General features: G+C 48.4%; 1 protein-coding gene across 1 annotated transcript in view; it reads right to left on the reverse strand.

Annotated features, from left to right (window-relative positions):
* LOC137355306 (protein transport protein Sec24A-like) overlaps nucleotides 1-23,244 on the reverse strand; it is a 63,065-nt gene that overhangs the window by 34,480 nt on the left and 5,341 nt on the right. The window contains exons 5-13 of the mRNA XM_068020292.1: nucleotides 16,258-16,327; nucleotides 13,455-13,594; nucleotides 13,081-13,190; nucleotides 12,181-12,344; nucleotides 10,308-10,410; nucleotides 9,235-9,361; nucleotides 7,929-8,038; nucleotides 6,907-7,019; nucleotides 5,493-5,611 (exon numbers count right to left, since the gene is read on the reverse strand). Of these exons, the coding sequence (XP_067876393.1) occupies nucleotides 5,493-5,611; nucleotides 6,907-7,019; nucleotides 7,929-8,038; nucleotides 9,235-9,361; nucleotides 10,308-10,410; nucleotides 12,181-12,344; nucleotides 13,081-13,190; nucleotides 13,455-13,594; nucleotides 16,258-16,327 (1,056 nt within the window). The remainder of the gene's footprint in view (nucleotides 1-5,492; nucleotides 5,612-6,906; nucleotides 7,020-7,928; nucleotides 8,039-9,234; nucleotides 9,362-10,307; nucleotides 10,411-12,180; nucleotides 12,345-13,080; nucleotides 13,191-13,454; nucleotides 13,595-16,257; nucleotides 16,328-23,244) is intronic.

A 23,244-nucleotide genomic window follows, 5' to 3' on the forward strand; every position in this document is an offset into this window, starting at 1 on the left:
TTGCTCCCGGTGTCCCGGAGCTGAGATGCGTTGGCCACGTCGTTACGTGTGGGGCATTGGGGTTGGGGCACGTCGGGCCCATCACAGCTTCCAGTGCCCGGGGGCTGGGATGCTTTATCATCCATCTCGGAGTTCTGCCGCCTCTTTTGAAGGGGCTGTCGTTCCAGCATTTCCCCGTCCAGTGAAGAGGAGTTGTTGCAGTCTGATTCAGAAGAGAGCCTCCTCTTGCCACTGGTTTGGTGGTGGCTTTGGGATGTTTTTTCTTTGTGGTTTTCCTCTGGACCACTTGCCACTGACCTGTTTGTCCATCTGCTGCCTCCTCCTCCATTGATTCTGTCTGTGGAGGAGGGGTTTCCGGAAGAAGGTGGGGGATGGGGGGGGAAGAAGGTGGGGGATGGGGGGGGGAAGAAGGTGGGGGATGGGGGGGAAGGTGGTGGGGGATGGCGGGGAAGAAGGTGGGGGGATTGGGGGGAAGAAGGTGGGGGGGGAGAAGGGGGGAGGAGGGGGAAGAAGGTGGGGGGAAGAAGGTGGGGGGAGGGGGGGAAGAAGGTGAGGGGAAGAAGGTGAGGGGAAGAACGTGAGGGGAAGAAGGGGGAATAAGGTGGGGAAGAATGGGGAAGGGGAGGAAGAAGGTGAGGGGATGGGGGGGTAGGAAGGTGGGGGGAAGAAAGGGGGGGAAGAAAGGGGGGAAGGGGAGGAAGAAGGTGAGGGGATGGGGGTAAGAAGGTGTGGGGGGATGGTGGGATGAGGGGAGGGGGAGGAAGAAGGTGTGGGGGGGTGGGGGATGGGGGGAGGGGGAGGAAGAAGGTGGGGGGATGGGGGAAGAAGGTGGGGGGGATGGGGGGAAGAAGGTGGGGGGATGGGGGGAAAGAAGGTGGGGGGGATGGGGGGGAAGATGGTGGGGGGATGGGTGGAAGAAGGTGAGGGGATGGGGGGAAGAAGGTGGAGGGAAGAAAGGGGGAAGAAAGGGAGAGGGGGGAAGAAAGGGGGGAGGGGAAGGAAGAAGGTGAGGGGATGGGTGGTAAGAAGATGGGGGGAAGAAGGTAAGGGGAGGGGGGGGGAAAAGGTAAGGGAAGGGGGAGGAAGAAGGTGGGAGGTGGGGGGAAGAAGGTGGGGGGGGGGTGGGTGGAAGAAGGTGAAAGGAAGAAGGTGGGGGGGGGAAGAAGGCTAGAGGTCTGCTGGTATGTCCCCTGCTGGAGCTCTGGGATGGTCCCTGCTGGAGTTCTGCTGGGATTGTGCCCTGCTGGGGCTCTACTGTGATGTCGTCTGCTGGGATGGTCCCCTGCTGGAGCTCCGCTGGGATGGTTGTCTGTTGGAGCTCTGCTGTGGTGTCATCTGCTGGGGTGGTCCCCTGCTGGAGCTCTGCTGGGATGGTCCCCTGCTGGAGCTCTGCTGGGGTGTCATCTGCTGGGATGGTCCCTGCTGCAGTTCTGCTGGGATGGTCGTCTGCTGGAGCTCTGCTGTGGTGTCATCTGCTGGATGGCCCCTACTGGAGCTCTGCTGGGATGGTCCCTGCTGGAGTTCTGCTGGGATTGACCCCTGCGGGGGCTCTACTGTTGTGTTGTCTGCTGGGCTATTCCCCTGCTGGAGCTCTGCTGGGATCGTCATCTGCTGGAGCTCTGCTGTGGTGTCATCTACTGGGATGGTCCCCTGCTGGAGCTCTGCTGGGATGGTTCCCTGCTGAAGCTCTACTGTGGTGTCGTCTGCTGGAATGGTTCCTTGCTGGAGCTCTGCTGGTATCGTCGTCTGCTGGAGCTCTGCTGTGCTGTCATCTGCTGGGATGGTCCCCTGCTGGAGCTCTGCTGTGGTGTCATCTGCTGGGATGGTCCCCTGCTGGAGATCTGCAGGGATGGTCCCTGCTGGAGCTCTGCTGGGATGGTCCCTGCTGGAGCTCTGCTGGGATGGTTCCTGCTGGATTTCTGCTGGGATGGTCCCCTGCTGGAGCTCTGCTGGGATGGTTCCTGCTGGAGCTCTGCCTGGATGGTTCCCTGCTGGAGCTCTGCTGGGATTGTTGTCCGCTGGGATGGTCCCCTGCTGGAGCTCTGCTGGGATGGTTGTCTGGTGGGATGGTCCCCTGCTGGAGCTCTGCCGGGATGTTCCCCTGCTGGAGTTCTGCTGGGATGGTTCCTGCTGGAGCACTGCTGGAGCTCTGCTGGGATGCTTCCTGCTGGAGCTCTGCTGGGCTGTTCCCCTGCTGGAGCTCTGCTGGGATGCTTCCTGCTGGAGCTCTGCTGGGATTGTTGTCTGCTGGGATGGTCCTCTGCTGGTGCTCTGCTGGGATTGTCCTCTGCTGGTGCTCTGCTGGGATGGTCCTCTGCTGGTGCTCTGCTGGGATGTTCCCCTGCTGGAGCTCTGCTGGGATTGTTGTCTGCTGTGCTGCTCCCCTGCTGAAGCTCTGCTGGGATGGTCCCCTGCTGGAGCTCTGCTGGGATGGTCCACTGCTGGAGCTCTGCTGGGATGGTCCCCAGCTGGAGCTCTGCCGGGATGGTTCCTGCTGGAGCTCTGCTGGGGTGTCATCTGCTGGGATGGTCCCCTGCTGGAGCTCTGCCGGGATGTTCCCCTGCTGGAGCTCTGCTGGGATGGTCACCTGCTGGAGCTCTGCTGGGATGGTTCCTGCTGGAGCACTGCTGGGCTGTTCCCCTGCTGGAGCTCTGCTGGGATGCTTCCTGCTGGAGCTCTGCTGGAATTGTTGTCTGCTGGGATGGTCCTCTGCTGGTGCTCTGCTGGGATGGTCCCCTGCTGGTGCTCTGCTGGGATGTTCCCCTGCTGGAGCTCTGCTGGGATTGTTGTCTGCTGGGCTGCTCCCCTGCTGGAGCTCTGCTGGGATGGTCCCCTGCTGGAGCTCTGCTGGGATGGCCCACTGCTGGAGCTCTGCTGGGATGGTCTCTTGCTGGGGCTCCATTGTGGTGTCGTCTGCGGGAATGGTTCCTTGCTGGAGCTCTGCTGGGATGGTCCCCTGCAGGAGCTCTGCTGGGATTGTTGTCTGCTGGGATGGTTCCCCTGCTGGAGCTCTGCTGGGATGTTTTCCTGCTGGAGCTCTGCTGGAATGGTTCCTGCTGGAGCTCTGCTCGGATGGTCCTCTGCTGGAGCTCTGATGGGATGGTCCCCTGCTGGAGCTCTGCTGGGATTATTGTCTGCTGGGATGGTCCTCTGCTGGAGCTCTGCTGGGATGGTCCCCTGCTGGAGGTCTGCTGGGATTGTCCCCCCTGCTGGAGCTCTGCTGGGATGGTCGTCTGCTGGGATGGTTGTCTGCTGGGATGGTACCCTGCTAGAGCTCTGCTGGGATGGTGCCCTGCTGGAGCTCTGCTGGGATTGTCCCCTGCTGGAGCTCTGCTGGGTAGGTGCTGGGTCGTTGGTTTCAGCTGCCTCCCCTTCCTTCTCAGGTTGAAGTTCCCCACTGCGGAGAAAGTTGCTGGTCTCCTTTCGAACAGCAGACGCCTTCGTCGAACCTTCTCCCGGCCTATCCTTGGACCTTGTCGCCTGAGCATAGCTGAGGCAACGTTTGGGACAGGTCTTGTAGAGATGGCCTGCCGCACCGCACAAGTTGCAACACTTAGTCTGCTTACAGTCCTTGGTCTGATGGCCTTCCTCCTTGCAGTTCTTGCAAACAACCGTGCTGCAGTTGGCTGCCATGTGACCAGATTTGCCACAGGTGCGGCAAACTCTGGGCTGCCCAGTGTAGACCAACAATTCCAGCAGAGCTCCAGCAGACAACAATCCCAGCAGAGCTCCAGCATGGGACCATCCCAGCAGAGCTCCAGCAGGGGACCATCCCAGCAGACAATAATCCCAGCAGTGCTCCAGCAGTGGACCAGCCCAGCAGACAACAATCCCAGCAGAATTTAAATTTTTGTTCAATCCTCATTTATTTCTCAAGTTTCTCCCATACCCTCATGTGTTGTTAGAGAAATGAAGCAACAATTAGGTGATTCTTGCAAAGATATTAATTGGAAAAGTCTTGAATGGCACTTTGGAAAGCAAAAAACTACATTTGCGACAAAAAACATTCTAAAAGTTTGGTTGAAGAGCTGGGCTTTGAGGAGCCTTTATGGTGGGGAGAGATTACCAAGGGTAAGCAGTCTACGAATATACAAACATGCAAATTAGGAGCAGGAGTAGGCCATTCGGCCCCTTGCGCCTGCTCCACCATTTGATAAAACCATAGCTGATCTGAATGTGGCCTCATTTCCCCTTTCCTTGCTGCCCCCCGTAACGCTTCACTCCCTTTTCCATCAAGACTCTATCTAACGCAGCCTTGAATATATTCAATGACCCCACCTCTACTGCTCTCTGAGGACGTAAATTCCACAGACTAACAAACCTCTGAGAGAAAAAATTTCTCCTCATTTCTGTCTTCAATGGGAGTCCCCTTATTTTCACACTGTGTCCCCTCGTTCTAGTCTCGCCCGTCAAATCCCCTCAAGATCTTATATGCTTCAATAAGATCATCTCTCATTCTCCTAAACTCCAATGGATATAGGAAGAGAATACCGGGCATTAAAGGTTGTTAATTTCACCATCCCATGGAATGGAAGGAGATTGGGTTGCTCTCTGCAGAATGGTAGACCTTCCTCGGCTGTAGAATGCATTATGGTCGACAATATTGTTTTGTTACAGATGATCACAGATACTTTCAGTGATTCAGAGTTCTTAAAGTTTAGCTTATTTACTGGAGCAGGGCGTTTTTTATTAATGCATTAACTTTTTTTTTGGTCTGTAAGTTTCACATACGCATGGAAATCCACCATCATGGTGAAGAGTCTCCAAACTGGAGTACTGGGATATCCGTCTTGCTAGCCTCTTTAGTCAATATGGAGTGTTTACTCTCCCCCTTCCCCCTCAAGGAATTGCTAGACCAAGGCCCATTGCCTTCTGGTAGTCACAAGAGAAGGTTAAGGGGAGAGCTGTACTGTGCTGGAAGCAGATTGAATAGTAACTTTCAAAAGGGAATTGGATATTACTTGAAAAGGAAAAAACAAATTGCTGGGCTATGGGGAAAGAACAGGGACAAATTGGACAGCTCCTTCAAAAAGCCAGCACAGGCACGAAGGGCCGAATGACCTCCTACTGTGTATATCATTCTATGATTCTATGTCATAACAATAGTTCTTGTTCCAAGCAATCTATCTCTAGCAATTAGCCTAAAACAGACTCAGAAATGACACAAGGAAAACCCCAGGCCAACTTAGCTCAGGAACAGGGTGGCCAGGAGCAAAGCTTTGGGTTACATAAGTGTGAGTAGTGGTAGTGCTGTCATTTAATAGACTATAATCACATGGCTAACCAATACAGAAGACTGATAAGCCTCCTGCTGCTTGTTCGACTACCCTGCCTGTTGAGGCACTGGTTTTCAGGGTTATCGAGGGGCTGTGAGGGAAGCATCCAAACACTGTCATGCAACAGGTGCTGGTTCCAGGTTCCATTGAGCCAAGCTGGTCCACCATCAACAAATGTGCATTAAAACAATAAAGCCCCAGAAAATAACGACTTACCATCAATATCAGCCACAGTCATCATGCGGGGCCGAAACAGACTTCCATGCAAGTGGTAGAAGTTCACTGTGCTGTCAAATGTAATGAACCCAATGCGGGTCCGTGAATCACCTGGTAACCTAGGTAATAGAGACAGGAAAGAGGGTTGGAAGTCCGACTGGTCCCGACTAAAGGAACTGCAGCTGTTTTCCTGTGATAACCTGTGTTAAGTGCAGGAGGACTGCTCTAGGGGGAGAGATCTGGGATTTGAACTAACAAAAGAGAGGATAAACACAGAATGAGAAAAGGTCCATGCAAATCATCAAGCCATTCCTCTAAATGACTGTCAACTATTTATCCTTTCATGAACTCTATTGTACCCATAAAATAAGGTTAGAAAGTCGCGGGTTTGAGCTCCACTCAACATTAATCAAGGCCAGACCGGTCTCCTGGACTGATTTCAAACACCTAATTTTCCAGATACTTTTTCCATAATTGGCCTGGTTTTTAATCTGATTCCTCGCCTCTCCAGTGAAGAGGGTTCAGATTGGGTGGGGAGAGTCTATACCATGATGCACAAGTTTTTGTATTGTGTGGGACAGGTTGAATGGACCAGAGGGTCTTTTCCTGTCGTCATTGTTTGTATGTTCAAGGATCTCAGCACATAATTTATTTTTTTAAAATTTATTTAGAGATACAGCACTGAACCAGGCCCTTCGGCCCACCGAGTCTGTGCCGACCAGCAACCACCCATTTATACTAATCCTACAGTAACCCCATATTACCTACCACATCCCCACCATTCTCCTACCACCTACCTACACTAGGGGCAATTTACAATGGCCAATTTTACCTATCAACCTGCAAGTCTTTGGCTGTGGGAGGAAACCGGAGCATCCGGCGGAAACCCACGCGGTCACAAGGAGAACTTGCAAACTCAGCACAGGCAGGACCCAGAACTGAACCCGGGTCACTGGAGCTGTGAGGCTGCAGTGCTAACCACTGCGCCACTGTGCCGCCCTATATCTTGTCTCACTCTCCAGTACAGTGGAGTTCTGCCTTGTCTAAGGTACGGTCTTTCATAGCAGACATTAAACTGAGGCACCAGTGGCCTGGCTGAATGGTTCAGGTGATATTAAAGATCCCATGGCAGCTTCGAGGAAGCTCTCTCGTGTCCTGACCAAAGCGCTTCATCTGCAAGCGCAGTGACTGCTGATACGTAGGCAAATGTGACAGCCATTCAGAACACAGCAAGATCCCACGAAAGACAATGTGAGGCTGATGGTTTTTGGTGCTGTTGATTCTGGCCAGAAACTCACAAACTTCAGATCTGATATTTTGCATGAAAAAGTATTTTGACAGAGACCAGGATTGACACCTAAATGTTTATTTGATTTTGAACATAAATTAAGAGGACAGGTACTGAATGCCTTACCTGTCTATGTTCTCCAGCAGGGTTTTGCAGACAATTTCCAGGTAACCAGTTTCCAATGCACTATAACTAACATCAAACACAAACAGGTACGTCACAGGCCGAGGGCGTCCAGCCTGAGCAAGGATAGAGATAACAGAGTGTGGTCAGTGAAATCGGTTTTCTGTCAATCAGAGCGGTACACAAAGTACGTCACAGTAAATCGATTGATGGATAGCAGGGAAGTGTTGGCCAGAGTTCAGGTGCACGTTCTTCACCTCAGCTGTCAACTCGGAGGAGGAGATGGAGTACAGGTACAGCACTGCTCACAAGAGGGAATGAAATTCAGCAAAGCAGATAGCATTCACCCCCGTGGCTGATCCCATGCAACTTCTGAAATCCAGGCCCCGCTCTCATGAAAGGTCACATACCTGAAATGTTAACTCTGTTTTGTCTCTTCACAGATGCTGCCAGACCTGCTGAGTATTTCCAGCAATTTCTCCGTTTATTCCAGTTATAGAGAGGAATTGGTTGTGCGCTGGGAGAACCTTACTTACCTGGCACAGGTGTTCTGTACAATGTCAGAGGATCTACCTGGCACAAGTCTGCTGCTTGAGGGAGGGTGTACTGTACAGTGAGAGACAGTGTACCTAGCACTGGTATTCTGTGCAGTGGTAGATGATGTAGCTGCTACAGGTGATTTGTACAGTCAGACAGGGTATAGCTGGCCCAGGACTTTGTACAGTCGTACAAACCAGAGACAACATGAAGAAAAACTTTTTGCACAGCACGCGGTTAGGATCTCGTCTGCTGACAGTGTGGTGGTGGCAGATTCAATCAAGGCTTTAAAAAGGGAACTGGATAAGCACATGAAGAGAAAAAATTTGCAGGGCTACAGGGTAAAGGCAGGGGAATGGGACTAGCTGAGTAGCTCTTACAGAGGGTTAGCCCAGACACAATGGGCTGAATGGCCTTCTTCTGTGCTGTAAACATTCTAGGATTCTATGTACAAGGTGTAGCTGGTACAGGTGTTCTGCAGCTTATACCTGATATTCCAGAGGTACCATGAATTCCACTGCCGCGTGCTGGAGCTCTGGTCGACTGTGCGGGTCACAGTTGCTGCCTGTCATGGGGTCAAAGAGGAATTTCCCAGGAACTGGTAAAAGAAAAAATGTGGATCATGAACTCCAACCGATCCAGACTCCTCTCTCGCATCCTCTCCTGCACCAAGTCCTTCTCACCTTTCACCTCAATCCTCGTCAACCTACTCTGATAGCCCCTCACCCAGTGCACAGATTTTTAAATCTTTGTGCTTGGCCAGAGAGCCCTTCACTACCTTGCCCCATTTTACCTCCACAACCCTTCTGTTGTCTACACTCTCTACTCTTCCAGTTCTACCACTCCTCCTCCTTCCTTCTGCCCTGCCATTGGCGGGCAGAAGCTCAGGCATCTCCTCGCCCCCAGAATTCTTTGCTTAAACCCTTTTATCTTGCCTGTCCTTCAAAAGGACATCTCCTGCCCTTCTGAGAGCTCCTCACTGTGCTTTTAGTTACCGCACCAGTGTTCCTGATGCTTGGCTTTGATGTCCAACTTTGAACCAGCCAGTGGTTGGGCTGCCAATCAATCGGACTGCTCTGTCCTGGTTGGCGTTGAGCTTTGAGTGTTATTGGAGCTGCACCCTTCCAGGTAAGTGGAGAACATTCATCACAGTAAAATCTGTCTGCCTCTGTGCTTCACCTCCTAATGGCCTTCCTGTTTGGTGAGTTGGCCTTAAGAAGGGCAGGGGGAGAGTTGGCCAATGTTCCTCAGCATTGCCACAGACAGGAGAAAGGGGCAGAGACCTATTCGACTGGGCCTCTACACCGGTTACGACCCTCTGAGACGTCTGGTCAGTGGTGGACTGACCTTACGGAAAATTGGGAGAGCGTTACTCACAAAGCCATGCCTGACATCTGGAGAAAGTAAAGGTAGAACAACTTGCAATTCCCATCTGTCAATAATCGTGGCTGATTTTATCAGTTACTAATGCTGCATCGTCTACAGGCAACTTCATCCCTTCCAATTTACAATTGGACAACCCAAGCTGTGGAGCAATAGGAGATAAAACCACCCATCATCTCTGCTGTGTTCTATATACCAGGCAACCATCAGAGGTCATGTTTGAAATTGAAGTTCTGACCAACTTGGGCTTTCTTCTAGTGCCTCGTGATGACAGCTGAACACTTTGATCCAACTACATACTCCCAAGGCATCCATTATTCTCCACAGAATTTTGAACAGCAACCTAAACTCTGGTTTGACCATTGAATGCTCCCAAAATAGGTCAAGTCAATCTCCAACATGTGCTCCTACCATCATTGAGCGAGAAACAAGTGCTGCATTTCCAGTGTCGCTGGTCAATAAAGGTGATGAAGGGGTTAATGTAGGTCTGACACATTGAACAGCGAGGGGGAACATCAGTGATCAGCAACGGAGGCTCCTGGAAAACCAGCCGGGAAGAGTCATGTTACTAAAATTGTACCAGTATTTATTACAAACAAAATGGCTTTATCACTGCTCCGTAACATAGCTTAGGATCGTCAACTCTTCAGGATTGAAAGACTAATCTCCAAGGCATGGCTGTCAGCAAACCCAGGAGAAAAAAATAATCACAGGGGACGTTAAAAAATTGTGGTTTTAAAAACATTTCTTCAAACACTTTTGATGATTAGTTATGGAAATGTCAGACGTGGAAAAGAAAAAGGCAGTTTTACTGAGAGGCAGGAATCATCCAATCAGGTAGTGAAGAGTCTATTTGGTTTCCGATTGGCTGCAGGAAGGTGGGACACCGTGAGTATGGATGTGTCACGTGACCTATGGTGGGATTGTGGGGGTGGAGCGCCTGGAGGCATGAGGTGACACCTCCAGGAATAAGTCCAACCAAAGTTGGGAACCCTAATATAGCTGCATCTGCACGGTCATGTGGAAGATGAATTTATAAAGATGCCGGACATTCCATTAGGGGTGATGAATTATTTATGGTGGATCCATAGCAAGACCAAGAATGCTTGGAATTCTAAGGAAGTTGCATTGTTGATGTACAAGGCTCTGGTCAGGCTATCTCTAGTACAGTAGGCAGATCCAGTCACTTTTGAGAGGGGACAGATGTGGGGGTAATATCAATGATCCCATATATCAGTAATTTAGCAACATAGGAACAGGAGTGGACCATTCAGCCCCTCAAGCCTCTTCTGCCATTTTGTTAGATCATGGCTGCTCTGCAATACACTCTATTTCTTTTCTCCACATCCCTTGATCCCCTTACCGAACAAAAATCTATCACTCTCAATCTTGATAATGTCAATTGATCCAGAATTTAAGGCATGATGAGAGGTTAAGGACCCTCATAGAACAAGGGAATATTCATCCCATCCAACTCCACTTACCATGGAATCCTTGAATGGTTGGAATATAAGACCCAGAGGAAGTTTCACCTGTTTCAGCAGTGCCAGAGACTGTGGAATATTCATCAGTGTACACTGAAACACACTATAGAAGCAAACAGGAAAACACAACATTTATAGCAGCATTGTGAGTTAATGGCCTACTTCTGCTCCTAATTTGTATGGTCGTACACAAAGAAAATATCTTGCTTTGTCCCCAGTGTTTGCAAGTTCACTGCCTGTGTCTGTCTGAATCACACACATCAACTGTGAATCGCACAGGCTATTTGACCAGGATAAGCCACACAACTGAGTCCAATCCTGTCACTACCCAAAGTCCATGCATTCTGCAGCAGATGCAACCAAGCAGCAGACGTTGGCAGGAACAGTGCCCATCATTCTCTTCCCTCATCAGGTACAATGGGAAGATGTTCAGCTATCCAAACTCCCTTATATACAAATATGCAATATATAGAGAGAGAATGACTTGCACCTTATCATAGAACGTTTATGGCACAGAAAGAGGCCCATCTCTCATATTATCACATCTCTCAGAAATGGTCCAAAGTTCTTCACATGCAGTGAGTTACTCTGAACTGCGGTCACTGTTGTTTGTGAGTCTTTATACAGCTAATGAGCAGGCAAGACTTCACCCCCTGACCCTCTGTCAGGCACCACTCCTAGATGCTATGCAAGTTCATCAATTGGACAGGGTTGGGTGGTGCGTGGGGGTGGAGTTGAAGGCAGCACAGACTGGAATCTCAGTGCTGCTTCGAGCTGGCACCCCACTCAGTGCAGAGGATTGTTGAGACTATCCCATGATAGTCACCACTGAGTACTTAGCACTGGCATTGTGTGAGATATATCAAGATTCACCCTCCACCTTCACAGATGGACATAACGCAAGCATTTCCAAGGTAAAAAACTCTGGTTCTCTGCCTGTCCAGATAGCGAAAAGTTTTTAAACTCGGTATCAATCAAGTAGCCTACCTATGGACCTTTTCCAGGGCCTTGGCATCACCATATGAGGGAACCAAAACTGGACACAGTATTCCAGATGTAGCCAGGCTAAGGCCGGGCAGGCTCCCTCCTTTCAGATGAGGTGTTAACCCAAGTCCCCGTCTATTCTCAGCACTATTTTGCAGACGAGCAGGGGATTTCTACCCAGTGACCTTGTTGCCCTTGACCAAGATCAATAAAAACAGATGATCCAGTCATTATCTCATTGCCATTTGTGGGAACCCGACGTGCAAAAATTGGCTGCTACCTTTCTCACATTATAGCAATGACTGCACTTCAAGCGTGTTGGCACTTATCAAACAGAGGTGGTTTTGATGGATCTGACACGTCCGCAGGATGGAAGACGATCGCATACCCAAGAACCTTCTGTATGGTGAGGTAGCCGGGGCCAGACGGCCAGTGGGGGACCCAAAGCTCAGCTTCAAGAATGCTTGCAAGCGTGACATGAAGGCCCTAATGTCGACTATCACACCTGGGAGTCACTAGCTGGTGAAAGAGGGAAATGGCGACACATCCTGTCTGGTGTTCGCTACCATGACAACCAGTTGCTGCAGCAGCTTGGCAACAGGCGCCAACGTCGAAAACAACAACTCACAACATCACTTGGCAACTTCAGGTGTGGCACTTGTGGCAGAACCTGCCTCTCAAGGATTGGCCTTCACAGCCATCAGCAAAGAAAGGTGCACCAAGAGAAGACACCCCCACCTAAATGGATTGTTTACTGTTTGACCATCATCTTTCATAGTTGAAAGAATGCCACACTTCAAATAAAAGTGCTTGACTGTAAAGCATTTAAGGATGTCCTGCGGTTTTGAAAGGATTTTACTGTACTGTGTGAATAGGGTGCAGTTCTTACTCTGAACAGCGGTTCAATTTCCGAAGGCAAGGGGTCAGGTTTGGCTCGGGTGGTTCTGCCCGTGGAACATCCCTTTGCTGTAGGAGGTCGATTGGACATATGCGGCCCTGCTGCAGGTTCAGGTTGGCCGTTGTCTCCATCAGCTGCTCCATGCAGAATGTATCCTGCAAGGACAACAGACAAAATCATTCCACAGGACAGCTGGAAACGGTGGAGAAATGGGAGTAGAGTTACTCTTTTAATGCATATACGTATCCATTCTTGGGATGTGAAAGTCACTGGCAAAGATGGAATTTTTTTCCCCTTATTGGTTGCCCATTGAGAAGGTCGTGATGATGAGCCTCCTTCTTGTACCAGATTGGATTCCTGCTCTTGGCCATGACAGCAATTGGGGCCCGACAAATTACCTCAGTTCCTGTGGGCTGAGGAGGATGAAAAATAGAAATCAACCAGGGTTCAATCTCTGCCCTGTATCTAATGATGGACATTACCCTTATGATAATCGTTGGGAGAGCAGGCATCTGGTACTGTTGTAATACCCTCCACAATTGACTCATGGTCTGGGGGTGTCCCCTATGAAAAATGGCCTCATGGCTGAGGTCCTCCCTACCCAGCAAGCGTCAGCACCTTCAATAGTAGGGAAAGAAATTGGAAACAAAAATCGACGCACTTTCATTTGCCGTGGACTTGATCAACACCCCATCCACTGGCTTAAATATTCACTCCCTCAAGGCATCTTAGCTGCAGTGCCTACTAGCCATTGGAGGCACTGTAGCAATTCACCAAAGCTTCTTCGGCAGCACCTCCATAACCTTCCTCACTTTCCCTAAGGAAGAATGTTGTGGGAGGCCGAAAGGCCTCCTTCTGTGCTGTAACCATTCTATGATCCTATGTACTAACCTGCGCTGCTGAACTCAGAACTTCTGTCCAAGATGACTTGTTCGGCAGACGTTGTCCTGGAGAGATGTGTGACTGAGCTCCAAAACCCCCATTGGAGCCGGAATGGTGAACTGGAATGGGGAACAAGGACAGGTTATCCTGTGTAACCATAGAATGTAATGCTTGTGCACTGATCAGTTATCCACTTTAATCAGAGCAGACCCATGCACGCATTTTATTAGCTTGAAATGCAAGGTTAGAATGTCGAGAAAATTCAAAAATGTCAGTCGAGACTCTGAGAAAACATACAAAGCAATCATCAGAACTTCAGAAAAAAATCAAATTATGATATTGTCACAGAGTCTCAGCTGACATTAAATGCAAATATCAGTTACCAGCATATGTCCCATGGTCAGAACCCAGGAATAAGAATGAGAGCAGGTTTAAAGTAGGTGCAGAGCAAACAGCAGGTGAGGGCTGAGGCTCAGGAGGCATGGGATCTGAGAAAGGATGGTCCAGGAAGTGATCAGACAGACTGAAAGTGAGCAGAGAGCAGACAAACTGGGAGTGGGCAGAGAGCAGACAAACTGAAAGTGAGCAGAGAACAGACAAACTGAAAGTGAGCAGAGCAGACAGACTGGGAGTGAGCAGAGAGCAGACAAACTGAAAGTGAGCAGAGCAGACAGACTGGGAATGAGCAGAGAGCAGACAAACTGGGAGTGAGCAGAGAGCAGACAAACTGAAAGTGAGCAGAGAACAGACAAACTGAAAGTGAGCACAGCAGACAGACTGGGAGTGAGCAGAGAGCCGACAGACTGGGAGTGAGCAGACAGCAGACAAACTGAAAGTGAGCAGAGAGCAGACAAACTGGGAGTGAGCAGAGAGCAGACAAACTGAAAGTGAGCAGAGAGCAGACAGACTGGGAGTGAGCAGAGAGCAGACAAATTGAAAGTGAGCAGAGAACCGACAGACTGGGAGTGAGCAGAGAGCAGACAAACTGAAAGTGAGCAGAGAGCAGACAAACTGAAAGTGAGCAGAGAGCAGACAAACTGGGAGTGAGCAGAGAGCAGACAAACTGAAATTGAGCAGACAAACTGGGAGTGAGCAGAGAGCAGACAAACTGGGAGTGAGCAGAGAGCAGACAGACTGAGAGTGAGCAGTATAAGAAAGAACTTGCATTATTTGGTTTATTCTATGAGGTCCTTAGGATGTCCAAAGCACATTGTAGCCAATTAATTACTTTTGAAGTGCTGTCACTATTGGTATGTAGACAGTAAGCAAATGAATGAATGGTTTGGGGTTAGTTAACATCCACGTGTGCTGATAATCCATGCCTCGACTTTAACATCTCATCCAAAAGGCAATTCCAACAGTGTAGCACTCCCTCAGCACTGCACTAGGATGTCAGCCTAGATTTTACACTCAAGTTTCTGGAGTGGGATTCAAAACCACAATCTTCTAAACTCAGAGGCGAGAGTGTGATCAACTGAGACACAGCTAGTGATTTACATTGGATGGAGTCACTGTTGCTTTGTAGGCAAGCATGCCAACCATTGTTCACACAACAAGATCCAACTAACAGCAAACTGCCCAGCTAATTTGTTCTGGTGGGTTTGGTTGAGGAACAACTGTTGGACAGGACACTGGAAGTGCTTTCTTACTCTACTTCGCACAGTGTCATTGGCGCTTTTTACATCCATCTGAAAAGATAGATAGGTTCTCAGTTCAACATCTGTAAAATTGCAGCCCACCCTGCAGTGAAGTTCTGGAATACGCGTCCCTATTGTAGAACCTGTAAGCTTCCGACACAGAGGTGAGTGTGTTACTGACTGAACCAAACATGATGAAGATAGAGAGAGGGGAGAGAGATACAGTGGGAGGGAGATAGATGGATACAGACAGGGAGCACAGGGGAGTTAGAGAGAGAGAGGTAAATAGATAGATAGATGCATGCAGTAGCATGTGCTAGAATACCAAACAGGTCCAAGATTTAGAGTCAACAGATGGCAATAGCAGTACCCGTTTAGACTGGAAGAGGGGAGAGAGGAGAAAGATGGAGCCTAAGGGAGAGAGAGTGAGAGAGAGATTGAGCAGAATGCATCACACATCAATCTGCGGTATGAATTACACTGTATGATCAAACTGTTCCCCACCCCACTCACCCAAGAAATTAAAGCTGTCAGACAGCAGTACTGATTTCAGAGAGCAATGGCACATGAAATAGATACAACATCCACAAAACAAACCATGCAGATGGCTGAATTTTAATTAGAACACAGCATCAATCATTAATACCAGCAGCAGATTGTGTCACTTCCCTCACTGCAATAACCTACTCATTTGCCTCTCGTTGGCATAGCTACAGAAATAGTTACCGATGCAGCAACAAACACAGATGAGCCTCGGGGCAGTGTGGTCATAGTCTGCACAGATCTACTTAAATCTGTCAGTGTGCCGTGTCTGCTCTGTCAGTCAGACTGCGGGCAGGACCAGCAAACTCCAATGCAGTGTCGATAACGGAACTGCTGGAAAATGGTTGCCATGTCCAAGAAAGAAAGAACTTGTGCTTTGCAGCCAATGAGGTTCCTTCATGAAGCGTTTTTTAGGAAACGCGGCAGCCAATTTGTGCATAGCAAGATCCCACAAACATCAATGTGATAATGACCAGATATCTTTTTTTTTTACTGTTTGGGACTGTCAGGAAATGCTTCTTCACACAAAAGGGGGAATTTTAACTTCAGACAGTATGTAAAATGGACAATATTGGATCAGTTGCTACTCCCACATCATGAATCTCCTTTACACTGAAGTTAATATTGCCTGTATTTCACCATCGTGCAAAGTTAACATTGCTCCCCCGAGAAAGATCAGCACATGGAATGGATCTCAGTGTCAGGCAGTGGAGTTGAAACCACTGGAATTATTTAAGCAGCAGCTGGAGGCTGTGATGAACTTTGGGATCTTTCTGGATAAGCAAGCTAAGGTGGGCTGAGCAATCTCCCTTCCCATTATTTATCACATTTGGGCTGAATTACATGAGATGCCACATCCTTAAAAAAAAAAGTGTCATTTCAGCTGAAATAATTTTTTTAGCTCTAGGCTAAGTCTTGCAGCCATGTGATTCAGAATTACATGATGATAATTCAGAGTGAATTACCCTACAATTCACTCACAAGCAGCCACGAACTTCAATCTCACTCCAGCCTCTCAAAAATCATCCTACTTGTTGAAAGTTGGCAGCCAGTAAGTTTTAGTAGCCTGCCATCATCTAGTAAGCACAGGTAAGAAAGGCACATCAATTATTTGGCATTTCATAACAGCATAATTTCACAATAAGTAATAGGGTGGGAGAGGGAAGTAATTTACAGAATATTTAATGTGTAGCTGGTGAAGATTTGGCTGCAGTGGAGAGACAAGGTATAAAGAGGCAACATGAACAGTTGAAAGAGTACTGACCTACATGGCACGTCTGGGATTTACTACCGACAACAATAACAATGTGTGTTTATATAGCCACTTTAAAGTAACAACACATCACAAGACGTTTCACAACAGCATTATCAAACACAATTTAACAAGAAGCCACAGAGGATGAAAATTGAGGAAGTGCAAGAGGCCAGAATTGGAGGAGTGCAGAGATCCTGGAACATTGTAAGAGGTTACAAACAGTTACCACATACTAGATCCAAAAACTGGTCCGAAAAGAGGAGGATAGCCATTAACCATCTGGGATCACGAAGTTGGTCAGCTGCAATTGAGATGGATAATACCCACTTCATAGTTTCAGCCTCCAAGCTATCGTCAACTAGTCTGAGCTTCTTTCCTCTGTAAAGAATTATTTTCTATCTGGCTGGCGCTGCCTACTCAAGGGGTACCTTTATATTTAGCTCTGCGAGTTAATCTGATTCAGCCGTATTAATCACTGTAATCTCTTTTCCACAAATCTTCACAATGGATTGAACACCTGCACAGACCAACCATGCTCTGTCACCAGGGCAACATTCCCTACAGCCAACCAATTAGCAACCTGCTCCACATTCACTGCTCCCTCACTATCACTCCCCCTGTCTCCACAGTTGCCAGCTACCAGCTTTCATTCTTCATACGAATTTTGTATCGGACCTTTGTCTGCAATTCCATCTGGATTTGGTACTCAGTGACAAAAGTGTTTGGGGCCAAAGATGGACAATATGATCAGACCCTGAACTGGGCTGGAGACACTGAAGGGGACCCTTTGGGGTGAATTGGTGCAAAATTGGCAATTTTCTAGAAAACTAGCTGGAGGTGTCAAATGGGCTATTGCTCACTTTGCACTATCACTAAAGACCAATTTCACCACCTATATGCACCAGCTGATTTTTTTTTTTAAGGACATTTACCTTAACTTTATAACCTCATGTTTTTCTTTGGTGCACATACTGACCTACAGAGCACAGCTTACCCTAACACAACATCTTTAATGTAGCAGAATATCCCTTACACCTTCATAAAACACTGGTTACGCCTCAGCTGTTCAACTCTGTTCAATTCCGGGCCACCGCACTTTAGGAAGGATATCAAGGCATTGGACAGGTGCGGAGATTTATTAGAATGGTACCAGGGATGAGGGACTTCAGTTAAGTGGAGAGACTGGAGAAGCTGGGATTGTTCTCCTTACAGTAGAGAAGGTTATGGGGAGATTTGGTAGAGGTGTTCACAATTATGAAGGATTTTGCTGGAGTAAATAGGGAGAAACTGTTTCCAGTGGCAGAAGGGTCAGTAACCACAGGACATAGATTTAGGTGATTGGCAAAAGAACCAGAGGTGACAGGAAGAAACATTTTCTTACATAGTGAGTTGTTGTGATTTGGAATGCACTGCCTGAAAGGTGGTAGAAACAGATTCGAGAGGAACCTGCAAATTGGGAATTGGATAAATATTTGAATGAAAAAAACCACTTCCATTTATATAGCACCTTTCACGACCATCGGATGTCTCAAAGCACTTTACAGCCAATGAAGTACTTTTGAAGTTTAGTCACTGTTGTAATGTGGAAAAGGTAGCAGCCAATTTGTGCACAGCAAGATCCCACCAATGTGATAATGACCAGGTAATCTGTTTTTGTGATATTGATTGAGGGATAAATATTGGCCAGGACACTGGGAAGAATTTCCTCGCTCTTTGGAATAGTGTCAAGGGATCTTATACGTCCACCTGAGAGGACAGAGGGGGCCTTGGTTTAACGTCATGCAAAATAATAGCATCACCAACAGCGCAGCACTCTATAGGAAAAGAGCAGGGGGACTGGGATTAATTGGATAGCTCCACCAAAGAGCCAGCACAAGTACGATGGGTTGAATGGCCTCTTTCTGCACTGTATCATTCTATGATCTCAAGGCACTTCACAGAAAGAACAAATATTAATCAAGAAAGAAAGAGTAAACTTTCATTCATATAGCACCTCTCACGAAGTCCCAAAGCATTTCACAGCCAATGGACCATTTTTTAAATGTAGTTATTGTTGTTCTGAATGCAAACGCAGCAAACAATTTTTGCACAGCAAGGTACCACAATTCAGATAAACATTGGCCAGGATACCAGGAGAACTCACCTCCTTTTCTTCAAATAGTGCCATTTTATCCTTTTATTATTTGTTCATGGGATGTGAACCTCACTGGCAAGGCCAGCATTTTTTTGCCCATCCCTAATTGCCCTTGATAAGATGGTGGTGAGCCACCATATCGAACTGCAGCAGTGCATGTGGTGTAGATACACCCACAGCGCTGTTAGAAAGGGAGATTTTTAGCTGGTGACAGTGAAGGAATGGCGATATAGTTCCAAATCAGGTTGGAGGGGTCTTGCAGGTGGTGGTGTTCCCATGCGTATGCATGGACTTTGTCTTTCTAGGTGGTAGAGGCCGTAGGTTTGGAAGGTGCTGTCGAAGGAGCCTTGGCGAGTTGCTGCAGTGCATCTTGTAGATGGTACACACTGCTGCCACTGCGCGTTAGTGGTGGAGGGATGGAATGTTTAAGGTGGTGCATGGGGTGCTGATCAAGCGGGCTGCTTTGTACTGGATGGTGTTGAGCTTCAAGTGTTGTTGGAGCCGCACCAATCCAGGTAAGTGGAGAGTATTCCATCACACTCCTGACGTGCCTTGTAGATGGTGAACAGGCATTAGGGAGACAGGAGGTGAGTTACTCACCACAGAATTCCCAGCCTCTGACCTGCTCTTGTAGCCACAGCATTTATGTGGCTGGTCCAGTTAGGTTTTTGATCAACGGTAACCCCTAGGATGTTGATGTTGGGGAATCAGCGATGGGTAATGCCGTTGAACATCAAGGGGAGATGGTTAGATTCTCGTTTGTTGGAGATGGTCATTGTCTGGCACTTGTGTGACGCAAATGTTACTTGTCACTTATCAGCCTAAGCCTGAATGTTATCCAGGTCTTGCTGCATGTGGACATGGCCTGTTTCAATATGTGAGGAGGTGAGAATGGTACTTAACACTGTGTAATCATCAGTGAATATCCGCACTTCTGACCTTATGGTGAGGGAAGGTCATTGATGAAGCAGCTCAAAATTGTTGGGCCTAGGGCACACCCCTGAGGAACTCCTGCAGTGATGCCCTGGAGCTGATATGATTTGCCTCCAACAAACCACAACCATCTTCCTTTGTGCTAGGTATGATTCCAGATAGTGGAGAGTTTTTCCCTGATTCCCATTGACTTCAGTTTTGCCAGAGCTCCTTGATTCTAAACTCAGTCAAATGCTGCCTTGATGTCAAGGGCAGTCACTCTCACCTCACCTCAGGAATTTAGCTCTTTTGTCCATGTTTGGACCAAGGCTGTAATGAGGGTTGGAGCCAAGTGGCCCTGGCAGAACCCAAACTGCCACGGCAGCCTTAGTTTAATGATTCATTAAAAGGGCAACACTTCAGAGTATAGACGATGTGCTCAGCTCCGGTAGCACAACTTGAACACACAACTTTCAGCTTCAGGGGTGAGAGTGCTATTCACTATTGGGAAATTGTTAAGGCAAAAAGAAAGATAGAATTGCATTTATATAGCACCTTTCGCAACATTAAAGCATCTTAAAGCGCTTTACAGCCAATGAAGTACTTTTGAAGTGGAGTCACTGTGGTAATGGAGGAAATGCGACAGCCAGTTTGCACACAGCAAGATCCCACAAACAGCAATGTGATAATGGCCAGATAATCTGTTTTTGCGACTTTGATAGACAGATAAACATTGGCCAGGACAAAGAGGAGCACTTCCTTGCTCTTCTTTGAAATCGTGCCATGGGATATTTTGCATCCACTTGAGAGAGCAGACGGGACCTCGGTTTAATATTTTATCCAAAAGACGACATTTCCGACAGTAAAGCATTGCCTCAGTATTGCACTGGTGTGTCGGCCTGGGTTATATGCTCAAGTCTCTGGAGTTGAATTGTTCACATAGACACAACTGTCTTCTTCTTTCTTCTTTGGCCTCCTTGTCTCGAGAGACAATGGGTAAGCGCCTGGAGCTGGTCAGTGGTTTGTGAAGCAGCGCCTGGAGTGGCTATAAAGGCCAATTCTAGAGTGACAGGCTCTTCCACAGGTGCTGCAGATAAAATTGGTTGCCGGGGCTGTTTCACAGTTGGCTCTCCCCTTGCGCTTTTGTCTATTTTCCTGCCAACTGCTAAGTCTCTTCGACTCGCCACACTTTAGCCCCGCCTTTATGGCTGCCCACCAGCTCTGGCGATCGCTGGCAACTGACTCCCACGACTTGTGATCAATGTCACAGGACTCCATGTCGCGTTTGCAGACGTCTTTAAAACAGAGACATGGACGGCCAGTGGGTCTGATACCAGTGACAAACTCGCTGTACAATGTGTCCTTGGGGATCCTGCCATCTTCCATGCGAATCACATGGCCAAGCCATCTCAAGCACCGCTGATTCAGTAGGGTGTATATGCTGGGGGTGTTGGCCGCCTCAAGGACTTCTGTGTTGGGGATACGATCCTGCCACCTGATGCCAAGGATTCTCCGGAGGCAGCGAAGATGGAATGAACTGAGACGTCGCTCTTGGCTGACATACATTGTCCAGGCCTTGCTGCCGTAGAGCAAGGTACTGAGGACACAGGCTTGATACACTCGGACGTTTGTGTTCCGTGTCAGTGCGCCATTTTCCCACACTCTCTTGGCCAGTCTGGACATAGCAGTGGAAGCCTTTCCCATGCGCTTGTTGATTTCTGCATCGAGAGACAGGTTACTGGTGATGGTTGAGCCTAGGTAGGTGAACTCCTGAAACATTTCCAGAGCGTGGTTGCCGATATTGATGGATGGAGCATTTCTGACGTCCTATCCCATGATGTTCGTTTTCTTGAGGCTGATGGTTAGGCCAAATTCGTTGCAGGCAGCCACAATCCTGTCGAGAAGTCTCTGCAGCCACTCTTCAGTGTGAGATGTTAATGCAGCATCGTCAGCAAAGAGGAGTTCCCTGATGAGGACTTTCCGTACTTTGGTCTTCGCTTTTAGACAGGCAAGGTTGAACAACCTGCCATCTGATCTTGTGTGGAGGAAAATTCTTTCTTCTGAAGACTTGAACGCATGTGAGAGCAGCAGTGAGAAGATCCCAAACAGTGTAGGTGTGAGAACACAGCCCTGTTTCACACCACTCAGGATAGGAAAGGGGTCTGATGAGGCGCCGCTATGCTGAATTGTGCCTTTCATATTGTCATGGAATGAGGTGATGATACTTAGTAGCTTTGGTGGACATCTGATCTTTTCTAGTAGTCTGAAGAGACTACATCTGCTGACGAGGTCAAGGGCTTTGGTGAGATCTATAAAAGCAACGTAGAGGGGCATCTGTTGTTCACGGCATTTCTCCTGTATCTGACGAAGGGAGAACAGCATGTCAATGGTGGATCTCTCTGCTAGAAAGCCACACTGTGCCTCAGGGTAGACGCGCTCAGCCAGCTTCTGGAGCCTGTTTAAAGTGACTCGAGCGAAGACTTTCTCCACTATGCTGAGCAGGGAGATTCCACGGTAGTTGTTGCAGTCACCGCGGTCACCTTTGTTCTTATAGAGGCTGATGATATTGGCATCGCGCATGTCCTGTGGTACTGCTCCCTCGTCCCAGCACAGGCAAAGCAGTTCGTAGAGTGCTGAAAGTATAGCAGGCTTGGCACTCTTGATTATTTCAGGGGTAATGGCGTCCTTCCCAGGGGCTTTTCCACTGGCTAGAGAATCAATGGCATCGCTGAGTTCCCATTTTGTTTGCTGTACGTCCAGCTCATCCATGACTGGCAGAGACTGGGCTGCATTGAGGGCGGTCTCAGTGACAACATTTTCCCTGGAGTACAGTTCTAGGTAGTGCTCCACCCAGCGGTCCATTTGCTTGTGTTGGTCAGTGATTGTGTCCCCTGATTTAGATTTGAGGGGGGTGATCTTCTTGATGGTTTGCCCAAAAGTTCTCTTAATGACATCATACATTCCTCTGATGTTTCCAGTGTCAAAGGCCAGCTGAATATGACTGCATAGGTGTTGCCAGTAGTCATTTGCGCAGCGCCTGGCTGTTCTTTGTGCAGCGCTTCTGGCTGCTTTAAGAGCTACGGATGTTAACTCGCTGGGGGCTTTCGTGTAGTTCAACAGTGCAATGCACTTAGCGGCTATGACAGGTTCCAGCTCTTCAAAGTCAGATTGAAACCAGTCTGCATTCTGCTTCACACGTTTGCCGTAGGTGGTCATAGCTGAGTCATAGATGGCATCTCTGATGTGGGCCCACTTGGTCTCTGCATCCCCTGTGGGAGTGTTTTGAAGGGCTTTTTCAAGTGAATTTAGAAACTTATGTAACAGCTGTGAATGAGAAATTCTGCTCGTGTTGATGCGCGAGTGGCCCTTCTGCCTCTTTGGTTTGAGTCTAACCTTGCTGCACACCAGGGAGTGGTCGGTGTCGCAGTCCGCACTGTGGAAGCTGCGTGTGATTTGAACGCTGTTTAAAGAGGCTCGCCTTGTGACGATGAGGTCCAGCTGGTGCCAACGACGTGATCTTGGGTGCCTCCAAGAAACCTGGTGAAACTCTTTGCTCAGCATGATAGAGCCACCTTCAAATGGCTCAAACTGCATACTGTCCATCCGACTGCTCACCGACTCTGGTCCAGTACACCTACTCAGCATCTATGCTCCTTCACTCTGCTCCCCACCTGAAGCTAAAGACTAGTTCT

The sequence above is a fragment of the Heterodontus francisci genome, chromosome 42, assembly GCF_036365525.1.
Source record: "Heterodontus francisci isolate sHetFra1 chromosome 42, sHetFra1.hap1, whole genome shotgun sequence".
In the NCBI taxonomy this organism is placed as follows: Eukaryota; Metazoa; Chordata; class Chondrichthyes; order Heterodontiformes; family Heterodontidae; genus Heterodontus; species Heterodontus francisci.